At 44.7% G+C, this 14,728-nt stretch overlaps 1 protein-coding gene across 1 annotated transcript in view; it reads left to right on the top strand.

The window, feature by feature from the left end:
- Window positions 1-6,882: 6,882 nt before the first annotated feature.
- Window positions 6,883-14,728, top strand: part of nfixb (nuclear factor I/Xb) — a 163,119-nt gene continuing 155,273 nt past the window's right edge. The window contains exon 1 of the mRNA XM_030408094.1: window positions 6,883-7,106. Within this exon, the coding sequence (XP_030263954.1) occupies window positions 7,029-7,106 (78 nt within the window). The 5' untranslated portion in view covers window positions 6,883-7,028. The remainder of the gene's footprint in view (window positions 7,107-14,728) is intronic.

Genomic DNA, 14,728 nt, shown 5'->3' with positions numbered 1-14,728 from the left:
CACACAACAGGTAAACAAACAGTTTAACATGTGGACATTAGTAAGACTACTCTACAACAATAAGCCAGGTTTGGGTGAGTTACAGTATACGGATACAGTATGCATGTGTTGGTACAACATGGGTTCATTTAGTCTGCGGTAGGGCGTATGTGCGTGTGAAATATTATGTAGCCGGGTTCCAGCTAATGTGTTGGCACACAAGTCAAATATATGAAGTAACTGTGAATAAACATCCACCAAGCGTCACATAAATTCATATTTGATGTGATGATTTGTTACTGGTGAGCGACAACATGTCGACAAAAACATCCTGCGCTCATTCATACGTTAAGTCGGTGGCTCTCGAACAGGAGGGCATGGAGCCGCTGCAGGGGAGGGTGACGACGACCGGAGGAAAAATAAAATATGGAGCGAAACTTGAGCTGAGGGTTGAATGAATATGATTTATGTGGCTAAAAACAAACAAAAGTTTCCTGATGCCAATGTGCGTACGTTTATTTCCCATACGTCCAACATTTTTATTAGTAGAAAGAGCAGAACACTCTGACCCTAACCTTAACAGCTGCATTAAAGTTCCATTGTGTAGGATTTAGTGGCATCTAGCCGACTGTAACCAACTAAATACTCCTCATCTCACCCTTCCTTATGATGGCCAATAAAAACACAAAAAAAGGTCTCCTAAAAGGTAACAAAAGGTAACAAAAACACAGTGATTCTTAGGTTCAGGTGATTACACGCTAATGAAAACGTAACTATGAATATATAGATCCTCTAAATTTACACACTGGTCCTTTAAGTCATCATGACTCATTAAATCATGACTTGAGCATATGTTTTAAAGTGTTAAGACGGCTACTATATACCTTTTTTTTTTTTTTTTTTTTTTTAATCGTGTGAGAGCGGCCTCAGCGTCAGTGCCTGCAGTTCTCCAAAGGCACCAGCAGAGTGCGCCAGAGGACCCGCGCCTCTCCTCAGACCGTCACCTCTTTATTCCACACTTAGTCTGCAGCTCACAACCCTCCACACATCCAGGGCCTTCACTCCGACACAAAGGTTGCAGTGAGCCAGAGAGCGTACACCTGTCAAAGGTTGTTGTCACCCACGCCTTTCAACTCCCACCGAAACTTTTATAAACTGAAAATAGCCCCTTTCCTTCCCTCCTCTCGCTTTCTCCTTCTACTTCTTCTTCTTCTTTTTTTTTTTTTTTTTTTTTTTTTACTTTTCCTTCCAAGGGAACCACAAATTGTGTCCAGATTTTCACACATAGTAACTTAGTGTTTTGGGCTATTTGGAACTGAAACAATTAGAAACAAACCTGTATTATACCCGCTCTCCGCTAATGGATCTGACGAGAGAAGACAAGAAAATAAAGCGTTTCTGTTTTCCCCCCTCAGGTTATTTTAGATTGCGGGCTCATTTTTCTAATTGCGGTGGCCATTCTTTGAGCATGCGGTGCATGTTTCTCGGTAATTTTCAGGCTTCGGTGAAAGCCTGCACACACCACTGCACAAGAAATACACGTCCAGATCACCGCTGATTTGCTAACCTTTGACAACACGTTGCGTTTGTGTTTGAGGATGATAAATCATGATCTGAGAAACAATTACTTTCCCCCTTTTTTCTTTGTCTTTTTTTTTTATTCTTTGCAATGTGCTGACAGACTTGTGTGTGTGCGTGAGGAGAAGAGATCAGATTGAGAGGACGGAGGAGAGTTCATGTTGATGTTGCATGGCAGGCTGGCACTGCCCCCCTGCAAGATTTGAGCCTCTTGCCGGTGCTGGTGGTGCCCAGAGGTTGTTGCCATGCAACTCAATGTGGCACACACACACACACACACACACACACACACGTACACACACAGGCACCAACAATGGTCTGCTTTATGAGGTGCCCACTGATGCCATGGTAACCTCCTCGTTCTGGGCAAGACGGGCAGAGCAGTGTGCCAAAAAAATGCCATGCTTCCTTTTTTTTTTTTTTTTTCCCCCCTTTCTCAAACCACGTTGCCCAGAAACCTTTTGAAACTTAATAAGTGAAAGCAGTGGGCAGACAAATTACGAGGAGTTTGTGTGTGCGCGAGGGAGTAAAGAGCGGGGGAGAGAGGGTCAACTTTGGAGTGTTTTTTTTTTTTTTGTTGCGTCCTGTCTCTCAGGAAGCGTAAATTTATCCTTTCGTGGAAAAATGACGCTGGGTGATCAGAAACACACAGGCGGGCTGCTCTGACTGCGCATGGTAAAGGGAAACTTCACTGAAAAACAGAAGTTTGCAAACAGAAACACACACACACACACACACAAGTGCGCGCCAGAGCTCAAAAGTAAGAGTGCGCATAGGTGAGTGCGCCGACTCTTCTGTGGCGCACTTCACTGTGACGCTCAGTGGCTGTTCAGCGAGCTCTTTGACCTGCGCTGTGAGCGTGCAGGAGGGGAATCTGGTGCAGTTGCGTAACGGCGGCCCTTTCCGCAGAGGTAGAGTGAGCAGGGGGACAAAAGGGCTCCGAGGAGAGGAGGGGAGGGTGCTGCTCTGCTGGCGCACACATTTCAGGTGGAGCGGCTCTGATGGGGAGAAAAAAAAAATATGAAGAGTCGACGTGCTGCACGTGTCCTAAAGTGAACACCTCGGTGTGCGTGTGAGTGGGTCCGCGAGGGGCTGTGAGTGGTGTCGCTCGGTCCATTTCCATATTACCTAGGGTCATCTAGGCTTTGCGCCCAGTCCCCGCGCTTTTTTTGGGGCTCCTCCGAGGCCTGGTTGGATTTAAAAAAAAAAAAATGAAAGAAAAAAAAGTAGGTTTGAATCAGGACTGGAAGGTAGCGATGGGTGGATGGGAGGAGGAGGCAGAGAAGAGGTGGGGTCACGCAATAGGGCCCCGTGTAGTGCTTTAAAAAAATTCCCTTAAAATGGGGAGCCGTGCCAAGTGTGGCCCGTCGAGCAGGCTATCACACTATAACTGGGCCTGTAATTGCCACTCGTCCCCCCTCCCCCCCTCCTCCCCTCTCCTCCTTCACTGTGGTCACCCACTACGCATGTAAAACACAGAGACGCTCGCTGCAGGATCGCCACTTGGGAATACATGCGATGTTAATGGCACTCTCCTTCACAAGCTGTCAGTGCCTGTTAATGAAGCCATACATAAACATACAGGTCTGCGCTGTCTGTCTGCAGGCTGGCAGGTAGACAGACAGACAGGCAGGCAGACAGATGAGTATAGAGAAGGCATCAGAGACGGAGCGCGCTGATCACGCAGATAGGACGCAGCAGATATAGAATGTGCCGTTCCATTGGCCCGAGCGCGGAACTCAAACAAACGGGCAAACTCAATTTCGCTCTCAGACTTCTCTTTTTATTTTCTATAACAAGCATGACTAAATAAAATCCACAATAATGCCGTCCTCATGTGAAATGACTAACTGTTTACACCGCAGAGGAAAATGACTTTCGTTTGTTTTTATTATGTTCATCAGCAACAGACTTCGCTCTGGTTTGCATGCGCCCAGAGAGCAGAGGAGGAGCCTGCTGATGTGACCGGGGCTCAGAGCTGTATGGTGGTGGGTTTACTTCTTCCCCCCCCCCACCCACCCCTTTAAGAAATATAAATCTGAGGTGGCCACACGGTAAAAGATGCCTTGTATTCTGCTCATGACTGAAGTGGTGCGTTTCTCCATAACATTGCTATCACTATCCCGATGGTGGATTTGCACACTACTCCTACATACATTGGAATGAAGTGCTCTGATGTAACTGTCATGTCAGCTGGCCTTACAGCTGACTCACATTACTCTACTGTAGCTGTGGATGTATTAAAGTGACTAAGGCCCCCCCCCAGGTAAATAGCTTGATGGTACCTTTCAATGACAATGTGATCTTATTTTTTTTAACATGAAACAAAAAAAAAAAAAAAAAAAAACACTGACACAATATAAAAGACAAACAATTTTGAAGGGGTAAAATGAAATGGGAGATCAAAAATAGCTAAGAAAGACTAAGACAAATTGAATTCAGTGATTTGATGTAATGTGATACATTTGCACGCGTTGAACAGAAAAGTCTTCAGCCGTGTATTTCAGCAGAGTCGGAGCAGAGCCTCACGTTTTCCAGGTTCGTTTCAGATATGTGGAGAATTTAAAACAGAATGCTGCTCCTCCACGTTAAGTTTCAACACTGGGGAAAGTTCAGTGTGTTATTATTTTTTTTTAACTTAACAGTTGCGTACTGCTCACCATGTATAGCTCCGTACGAAGCCAAAATGCAGTAACTACAATTTTGGCCATAATGAGTTATGACTGAAATTGATCTTTTAAATGTGTTTTAGCTCGAGAGGAAATTTCCAAGTTCACCGTTTTCGCTTTCCTAGAGAAAAAGTGATGTAAAAATTGCAGTAACTATAAAATCCAACCAAAAACCACAGCATGCGTAGTTACTAAACTCCACCTTGTGTTTTTCTTTTCTGTGCTTTGTATGAGAGCACATTACTCTGGGTGTGTTTTTACAATGACACGGAATTTATCGAGCCATCTTGATAGGTTACACCTCGCAAAATATCACTTGAGGACGGCTTGAATTTTTCTGAATGACTCATCCAGTTCAACTTTTGAAAAATGTGCAAAATACAGATGTGATGTGATAAGACATAAAATCACATTTAGATTATTTTTTTTTTGGGGAACAAGACAAGAGGAAGATTGTATTTGCTGCACTTTTCTGTTGTCCCACATTTATGTCTTTATCAGCAAATACAGAGACAGAATGCAGTATCTGCCCTTTTAGGGTCAAAGGTCAACTAATTGGTGCTGATTTTTAAGATATGAAATCACTTAACATATACATATTTAATAAGAACGCCTGCTGTACATATAAGTCATTTGGCTGGACAGTCAAAAAACCTTGTCCTCAGTACCATTGTTAGCATACTGCTGATAGCCTTTGTGAGGCAGCACAGGTGTGACGTGATTGCCATCATTGTTGTGTGCTCTTTGCACAGCATGAACAAATACGTATATGCAGAATGCATGTCATTAAACTTTCTTGTAGTTTGACAGTAAGTCATGAATTAAAAAGATTTATGTTTGACATTACACATGTCACTTGTGGTGTAAGTTTTAAGGTCACTTGTGCAGTAAAAAAAACCTGTTACGTTGCATACAAGCGTACCGGATGCTGCAGGGTCGCATTCTGAGGCTGATAGATTACGTGGATTCGGATTTGGACGTAGACTCCTGTTCTGCTGAAACCAAATTCACATTTTCAGGCAGTATCAGAGAACATTTACAGTATTAGTATAGTACTTATTAGTATTGGAACAACCTTGCATGTATAAAAAGCACTTGGTGCTTTATAAACCAACAGTACTATGATAAAGGGGACATAAACAAATTTATATAAAAAAAGAATGTCATTAATAAAAATAGAAACACCTAGAAGGCCCAATCGAACCTTACTGTGGGCCAAAAAGATCCCGGGGGGACGGGGGGGAAATGTCCCCCCCAATTTCTGAAAAAACATGAATTGTCCCCCCCAATGAAAATACCGTAAATACCCTAAATTATTCAAAATCGAACACATTTTTTTAGACTTCACATTCTTCACATTCTAAAAAAAAACAAAAACTGTTTACCAGCATAACTGGCATTGTAAAAACATGATCAGTTAGTTAACACAACTTGGTTAGGGCTTCATCTTTTGATATTCCTCCATATCAGTTAATCATGCATAAAGTAGTCCCATACAGTGGGAGAAAAGGAAGATGGTGAGAAGAATTGGGGATCTGGGAGGGTTGGAGGGAGGCAAAACATTAGAACATGAGTAGACATTACATGCCCGAGACCCTTAAAATTATGGTTTACTAATATAACAGTTAATTAGCAGTGATAAGCGCTGCTGGCTGTTAAGGACAAATAAACAAGAAAGGTAAGCACAGAAAATGATTCCCTGTGAAGTACATTTTGAATGATATGGCATTTATGGTGGCATGGTATGAGTTGCATACGGGCAACAACAAAAAAAATCACTTTTGTGTCCCCCCCAATCCTGACATGGGATCAGCACCCCTGCTTGTGCCCCACTCTGGGCCGCTCTGCCATAGAGGAAATGATATTTAAAAGTGTGCAATGATTAAAATGCTTTTCACTCTTTAAAAGGGTGTCAAAATTGAATAATCATGATGTAAAAAATCTTCAGTATTTCTCATATTGAATTGAACGAATTCTGCGCAAAATTATTAAGATACCATGTATTCAATAAAAGTGAGAGCTTCTGGATGTTATATGGCCATTTTTGACCTACTTATGGAAAAGTGTTGATTCCAGTGACCTGTGCCTCTGAGGGCTTGAGTACTGAAGTGATGTAACTTCAACACTCAAAAGTGATGTAAATGAAGAGATGATAGAAGGGTACACACAGACTGTAACGAGCTTTGCTTTCAGTTTGCCATGTCGAGTGTCCAATGGAAGCTCTGCAGTAACCTGGCTCAGACATCTGAGCTTGGCCCGGGGCCTCCTGGAAAATCTATATCAGCGCAGAGCACGGCCGCTAGGAACGAGCTGTATTTGACCGACATTTGACTCGTTAAATTGTCAGGAATATACGTACTGACGGGACATGAGCGCGGCGCCCGCGTGGAAGTCATTTCGTGTGTGTGAGGCGTCGTGTAAAAGCATGTACCTCAGGATTTGGTGCAGAGTTGGTGGCTCGGTAAAGCCCGCACATGGCAGCAGGAGCAGTTGGACTGGCGAGGCGAGAGGCACAGCTGCTTGGAGAGGGCTCCGTGGCATTTCTGTGTCTGTGTCCCCTCTCCCTCCAAACACACACACACACACACACACACCAGAGCATACATACAGTATATACCCACACATACACACACCCTCTCTATCACTCACAACGCAGCAGCACCCTGGTAACAGATAGCTCCTGATTGGTGACTCCATCCGTGTTTTTTGCCCTCACTGACTGTGTTTTATATATTTATATATTTATCAGCAGTCCCAGGAAGAGGATTCTGGCGTGGGAGAGGCAGCGTGGCAGTGTGTGGAATGGCGTGGGAGAGGCAGAGTGACCCCGGGCTCAGGTGGCAGCTGTGTTATGACTTCTCTGCCAGGTCATGGTGGATGGTAGGATGGATGCTCCCCATCTCTCCCTCATTCTGTGTCGATCGATCCGTCTGTCTCTGTCCTGTCTGTGTTACATACTTCTTCTCTCTTTTTTTGCGCTTACAGCCTGTGTTGTTTTTGGATGACATATCCCTCTGCTCTGCTGCAGAATGCTTGACACGTTGTGCACGCTGCATGTTTCCACACTGTGCATCTGAAAGGACTGCGTTCAGCCACTTGCTAAAGTGTGTGTGCAAGGTGTTTGGTGCTTAAGGCCGAGGGAAGGCCGACTCTGGATCAGTCAGTCGTCTATTTTTAGCAGTGGGGTTGTTGAGATTATGACGCAGTCGTCTGAAAACCATCACTTATTTCAGTGTGTGTGTGTGTAAACTTGTATGAAGCGATCATATGTAACATTATATCCACATTTGGTAAATGTCTTCGGGCTGACGGAGCCACTTTCCCAAAAATGCACTTAGTTTTTCTCCCTAAATTCTAATCACAAGTTAATTTGGGTGATTGACTCCATCAAAGATATCTGGGGCTTATCCCAGAGGATGCAGGTTTTTAATTAAAACCTGTTTATGCCACCAGAGGAAATGATTCAGAATTTTATTAGGGCCATGATACACTTCTGAGCTAACACACATGGACACTTTTCTTCCTCGTGAGCAGCACTAATTTAAACCCCGCTGTTTTTCTACCTATAATCCCCACCTGCTGTGTGGACATTGTTGCCTTCGGATTCAAGAATTTTCACAAGCAATGCATTGCGATGACTTTTTTGATTTGAATTTCGCAGTTTAACCGCAAAGCACAGCATGTGAGTTCGACTTGTGCATGGTGAAAAGCAATGGCTGTGGCTGCCGTCTTCTTGGCTTTTGACCTCCAGTCTTCCTGTCACACAAACATCCACAGTTTGGATCAGATAAGAGGGCTGATTTATTCCAGATTTCACATATTGACAACATCAATCACTCCGATCTCTTGGTAACGCCTGCGTTATTATTTCCCCCTCATGTGGCGGTCGGTGTTGATCACAGAGGTGTCTCGAGGCCTGACACAGTTTGTAAACCCGAGGGCTCCTCTCAGCGCCAGCCTGCTGCGCTCGCTGCTATGTAGGGCACAGCTAGACCCTCCGCCTGGGTGGGAACGAGGAGGGGGGGGGTAGGGTGGCAGTGGGGGAGGAAGAGAGAGATGGGGGAGACAGGGAGGGATGGCAGCCAGCATTGGGGCCCCATGCAGGGATGCAGGAGATGGAGAGCGGGGAGGAGGGGGTGGAGGGGTTACAGGGTGCTACAGGGGGCACAGGCTGGGCACGGCTGGCAAAGGAGCATTCCCTCCGTCTGTGGACATGTCTCAGCTCCGTGATACACAAAGCCGGGGGGGTGTCGGCAGGTTTCACTGGGATTATTATTTTCCGAATTTCAGCTTTCCAGACGCAAACTCATTCAATTCTTAAGATGTCTATTTTCTTGTTTTTATGGCTGAATTTGTTCTGAGACAAAGGCAAGGACGCAGTGGGAGGTAAACCCATTTTACCCGGCTGCAGCGTTGAGATTGTTCACATTTTCAGCTTGCCATGTAAAATAAACTGATTTTAAGGACTACTCAAGTAATTTGATTAAATTGTGGGACAGACTAGTTTTAGGAAATATATCGATATTGTTACATAGCATCTGAGATTTGGGACATCATTATATGGTCGTATGGCATAACTGTTGTCTTTTTCCTGGTTTTGAAGGCTGCATTACAGGAAAGTGATGTCATTTTCTGAATGGCTCTTCTTATGCAAATACTTGACTTTAACCACTTCTGTCATTATAACCACATTTCTGGTGAATATTTAAAAAAGAATCTCATTGTGTTGATATTTTGTGAGTAGCAATGTCATCTCTACAATATTGTGGGAATATCGATATTGAGAAATGTGGACAACAATATTTGATGTTTGATTCTGTCGCCCAGTGCTGGCATTTGTGATGCACTTTTGATGAGATTTCAAAATATTGCGATATATTTTGTGCATCGCAACAAAGCCTAAAGCTATGAAGATAACTATGTTGTTTTAAGAACACATTTTCCAGCCCTAGGACACATTTGATAAAGAATGTTTCAAACTGAGGCGGCAGAAGCCCAGATATCCAGACATGTTGTCCCTGATATGGGTCCACCTCACCGGATCTGAGGTGGCGCTTCATTCGACCATCACTGCATCCCTGCTTGCTCCTTTTTAAATTCCACACTTCATGTTTGTAACGTGGCCTTTCAGCGAAGCATTTTTAAGCTCAGGCTGACAGAACCACGATGGCATCCCCGTGATGACATCACCAGGGTCAAACTGCAACACTTAAGTTACGAGTCCCGGATGAAAACGAACGTGAATCAAGCTAATTTTGTTGTTGTCTCGATCATTTCCTCATGATGATTACCAAGCAGAGGAAAAAGTAAACGGACTGTTTGTTCACTTTCCTCCAAGTCAGTGATTTCCACATGCTCTGGCATCAACTGCTGATATCTTCTGCTTGGATTTCCTCATCGTAGCTCACCCAGAGACGTTTCTCTCCGGTGAATGAATTCTCAGATTGTCTCATTTGGAGGATTTTTACCAGGCCTGCTGAGAAGACAGCATTTCGGTATTTCACAAGAAAGAGAGGCAAACAAGTCAGAAAAAAGGAACTCGTTTTGTGAAACTGATTATTTTTTTTCTTTCTTCCTGTTATCTTCTTGTGACCAGAGCTGCAGCTATGACACAGCGGTCATGACCTTGGTGGTGCTTCTGTGCATCTGGAGGACGGAGTACACGTGTTGTGATTATTTACATGTTAGACACAATGGATGTTTCAATCTGAATATGATGATTTATGATGACAGTATTTTAATGGGACGCACTCACACTCACTCAAAAACACACTTTTTCTCATGCACTGGTCAATTTTGCGATTTGGGAATATTTTGATACTATAACGCTCCTTCTTTCAAAGTGGTGGAGAGAAGAGTCCGAAATACACGTTCAGGTGTTTATTCTAGCTCCGATTTCTGTTAATGTGTGCAAATCAGTGCATATTTCATTAAATAATGTATCATTAGCCTCAAACATTACATTTCAGAATACATTTAAAGAAATTGTGTGATGTAAATAATCAACTGGGAAAATGTCATAGTGATATTTATTAGTTACATTTATTTATTAATTTTAACCATATTCACCTGTTATGTCGCCCCTTAAAATGTAGCTGTTTTCTACTAAATAAATGCACCTAGCAGTGTGAAAAAGGATTTGAACATCTCGAGCAACGTAAAATCAGTAGATAACAACACACAATGGTTAAATGAATAATTGAAATGTGATTGATCAATAATTCCTTTTTTAATTTTTTTTTTTAAATACCCAGAAAATTGAATTGGGTTTGGTGGGTAGATTGTCGACAACCTCTACGCAAGCGTTAAGGTCAGGTGTGTGACATCCCTCCATCCACTCGTCTCCACCGCTGTCGCCTTGCAGGTTTTTGTCCCTTGCGCTCAGATGCCCCCTCGTGCCGCCCTCCCTCCGTCTCCCTCTCTCCCATCTTCTTTCAATCTGTCTCCCCCTCCGTCCCCAGACAGACCCTCCCATCAGTGCCCATTTCCCTCCGTCTGGCTCGTCCCCTTCCTTTTCACCCAGATGACCCTGCCACCGCCCCGTTCCTTCTGTCTGTCTGGCTCTCCTTTGCCCAGATGCCCCCCAACCTCTGCCCATTCTATACCATCCCTTCTCTATCTCTATATCTCTCTATCTCTCCCTCTCCCCCGCTGTCTCTTCATCTATTTCCTCCTTATCGGTTTCTAACAGCGTCTCTTGCTTGCTTTCTCCCTCCGTCTCTCTTTTCCTCATACGCTCCCACTGCACAGATGCCTGGCTTGGTTCGCAACAGCTGTCTCGCCATGTGCCACTACCAAGTGTTGCCTTCGACTGCAGGGCCGAGTTGGGGGTGGGGGCGGGGTGGTGACGGTGGTGGTGGTGGTGGTGGTGGTTTGGGGGTGGAGGGTGCAGAGTGGATTCGTCATGAATATTCATGGGCTCTTGTATGTACTACCGAACAGAAAATGGCACCACAGTGAAGGCTCCACCCATCAAAAAAAGAAAAAAAAAAAAAAAAAAAAGGAGGGAGGGGGATAGTGAGGGAGGAAAGGAAGGAGGAAACGGGGAGGAGGAAGAATAGGGAGCGTTGGGGAAAAAGTGATGGAGGAGTACGGGAAGTGGAGGCAGACGGAGAGAGGGGTAGGAGACCAGACTGAGTGGCAGGGATCCATAAAATGATAGCCCCCCTCAGAGGTGTGAAAGAGGGAGCGCAGTGAGAGGAGGGCATGGTGGCGGGTGCTGGAAATTTAGGAAACAAGACGGGAACATTTTGTACTTTGAGGGCGTCGCTTAAAATCTGCATGCTGCAGTTAAACATGCATGAAGAAGTTGGAAACGGGCCGTGAACAATGACAATTTATTGATAAGCAGCGCTAGACGGCAGTAGCTTCATGAGGCTGTGCTAGCATGTTAACGGGCCAACAATGACATTGACAATGCTAACGTGCTGATGGTTAGTTGGTACAATGTGTGTAATGTTGCTCACCGTGCTGGTTTTGCATGTTAGCGCGTTAGCAGGAGCTAATTAGCAACAAAGACAAAGCACCGCTAAGGATGATGGGAATATCACTAGCTTCGCAGGTTTGGTCCTGAACCAAAACATCAGAGCTGCAACTATTAAGCGATTAATCAGTTAATCAATTATTTGTCAGCTATTGAATTAATTACCGACCATTTTGATAATTGATTAATCCAAATTCTCTGATTCCAGCGTCTTAAAAGTGCATTTTTTCGTCACTCCTCTCTGACAGCGAAATGAATGTCTTTGGGTTGTGATCAAAACAAGACATTTGAAGGCCTCATCTTGGGCTTTGGGAAACACTGACCAACATTTTTAACCACTTCCTAACATTTTCTAGACCAAACTACTGATCCATTCTTAGAGGAAATAGCTGACAGATTTAACAATAATCTGATCAACAATAATCAACAATAAAAGATAACAATTTTACATTTTTGACCTGATGGTGGCGCTGAAGGGGAAATCAAGGGGATCACCAAACCTGTTGCAGTTTATCCGGCAAGGCAGGCATAACCAGAGTGAGTAGGCTTAATCCTTATGGAGACCGGGAATGTCATTCATTTCATTGCAATCCATCCAGTAGTTCCTAAGATGCCTCAGTTAAGCGATAGATCCCACTGACTGCCAGACCATCATTTGGGTGCGTTTCCATCTACCTGTTTTCAGTTTGCACAAAAAAAAAAAAAAAAACCTGAGTGGAAACACTCACGATTAGAAAAAGTCTTGAAAAATTGCCATAAAGTTTTGACCCTTGGCTGAGGTGGGGAAGCTAAATACGACAAAGTCCAATGGAAACAGATTTTGTCAGTAAATAATGACTTGCATTTCCGTGTCCACTTAAGTGGCCAAAATGGGGGTAGGTTATAACAAACTCCTCCTCACTCCGCACACAGCTCATGTAACCTTCCTCACATTAGTACGTAAGTCAAACAGAAGTGTCATATTTCCGTCGGGCTTTCTATGTTGCCTTCGGCCAATTGCGGTTCGACTGGCACACTTCCAGTCACGACATCTTCTTGCGCCCTCTTCTTCTGCAAGGGCTCAACAGTTTTCGAGCGATATTTCACTCGTGTTGATCAGGTGTTAAGTGCTAAGGTTGAGCTTGTTCCTGCATGTGTTACCTATTTTTTTTGTTAAGCTTTGTTGTTGAGATTGTGGGCCTTTGTTTTATTGGTGTGGTAAAGAAAAATGTAAATGAAATCTAAGATTGCGCCACCTACTGCTGATATCAATGAACCAATTCCTAATAATCGGCTAATAGAAGTGAATGGAAACCAGCCTCCATTTGCATTTGTTGTTTTTTTTTTGGTTTGATTCGAAATTTGCGATACATTTGAATGGAAACCTGGCCACTGTCACCACCCTAGATCCACGCTGCTAAAAGCTAAAAATGATTAAAGACAGGAGCACAAAAGAGACGAGCGGGCACATACTGTCGATCCGGCAGTGACTGGAGGAGTGACAAATGACACACAATGAGCACGCTTAATGCATGAATGATGGAGTGCCACGGTGGGTGGGGGGGGGGCATCCTGGATGAGCAAGTGAAGCGACGGATGAAGAGCAGGAAGTAGAGAGGGACGGGCAGGCGGAGAGAGAGAGAGAGAGAGAGAGATAGCAGATAGAAGATAGACAGTTGGGGTGAGGGGCAGCAGATCTAAGCGGACCGAGGCTCTGGTGGCTCTTCCTCTCACTTTCATGGAGAGCCAGGAAAGGAGATTATAGCAGCCCTGTTTTCTCCTATGGGGGGGGTGGGGACAGGGGGAGCTGGGGGGGGGGGGCGACCATACTCTTCCCCCTCGTCTCCCCCCCCCCCACCCCCCTCCCTCTGACGATGACACTCTCGGGTGGTACCGGCTGGACCCAAACCAGAGCAAATCATATCGCTGCGCTCCACTCTGCTGGGGAGGAGTGTGTGCTCCAATCACCATGATGACAAATGGTGCAATTTGATACAGATTTTTACAAAGCAGGGACATTTTTAATTTATCTCTCCTTTTTTTTTTTTTTTTACTTTGGATCTTTGCAATGCATCACAGCGAGTTTGCTTTTGAAGGACGCTGTGTGTGCGTGCGTGTGTGTGTGTGTGTTTTTGTTAACGCTCAACACTCGACCTCTGGCTCGCGACGGAGTCTTTGTGTTACTTCCTGGGTGCCTTCTGAAGGGCTGCAAAATTCCCTCCTGGTTTGTGTGTGGCATCCTTCACTGTGTGGTTTCACCGAGAGCTTACTGCGCTCTAGTATAAACACCTTTCTCGCACTCTCGCAAACCACTTATCCAGCCACCGCTGCATGCACAAACACACATTAGTCTACAATGCACAATAACACGGCCCGGCGCTCTCTCTCTTCTTTTTCTCATATACACAGCACATACAAACAGTGAGTTAATCAGACCTATAAACCCTCCTTGCCTGTAGAAGATAAGCGGTGTGCTGGTAGCCCTGCCCTCCTGAGAGCAGCACTCCTCTAGCGGTGCCGTGGAGCTGCCTGATAAGGCAGGGGAGTGTGGGATACCCTAAGAGATCCAGGCACACACACACGCATGCACACACACACACATTCTGCTCAGCATCAGTTAGCCAGGTCCTCCGCCGAGCCAATCAGAGGTTCGCAAGGGCCAGAGGCTCCGCCAATCATCCTCCTCCATCAGGTGTTGTTAATCTCAGCGCTCTGCCTGCAGGTGGATGTGCTTGCTGTGTGTGTTTGTGTTCAGCAACCAGACTATCTCATGCTAATGGGAGAAAAAAAAGTGATCAGAGCGCGGGATCTGGTTTCGCTGCAACAAAAAAACAAAATGGACGGCCGGTTTTGCTCCGAGACCAAAAAAAGGTGCGTTTGTCCGGCCCACAAGATGCATTATCAGAAAAAAAGCCAATCGATTGTAAAAAGCCTTTGTTCTCCGATCAGTGAACTGAACACCTCTGTATTTGAAGGAAGCCAGTGTAAGTCTAATCCTGCTTAACAACCTTCTCCTACCTTCATGTACAAAGGGCCAACA

This window comes from Sparus aurata, chromosome 23 (genome assembly GCF_900880675.1).
Source record: "Sparus aurata chromosome 23, fSpaAur1.1, whole genome shotgun sequence".
In the NCBI taxonomy this organism is placed as follows: Eukaryota; Metazoa; Chordata; class Actinopteri; order Spariformes; family Sparidae; genus Sparus; species Sparus aurata.
This window is presented reverse-complemented; position numbering and strand designations above follow the sequence as displayed.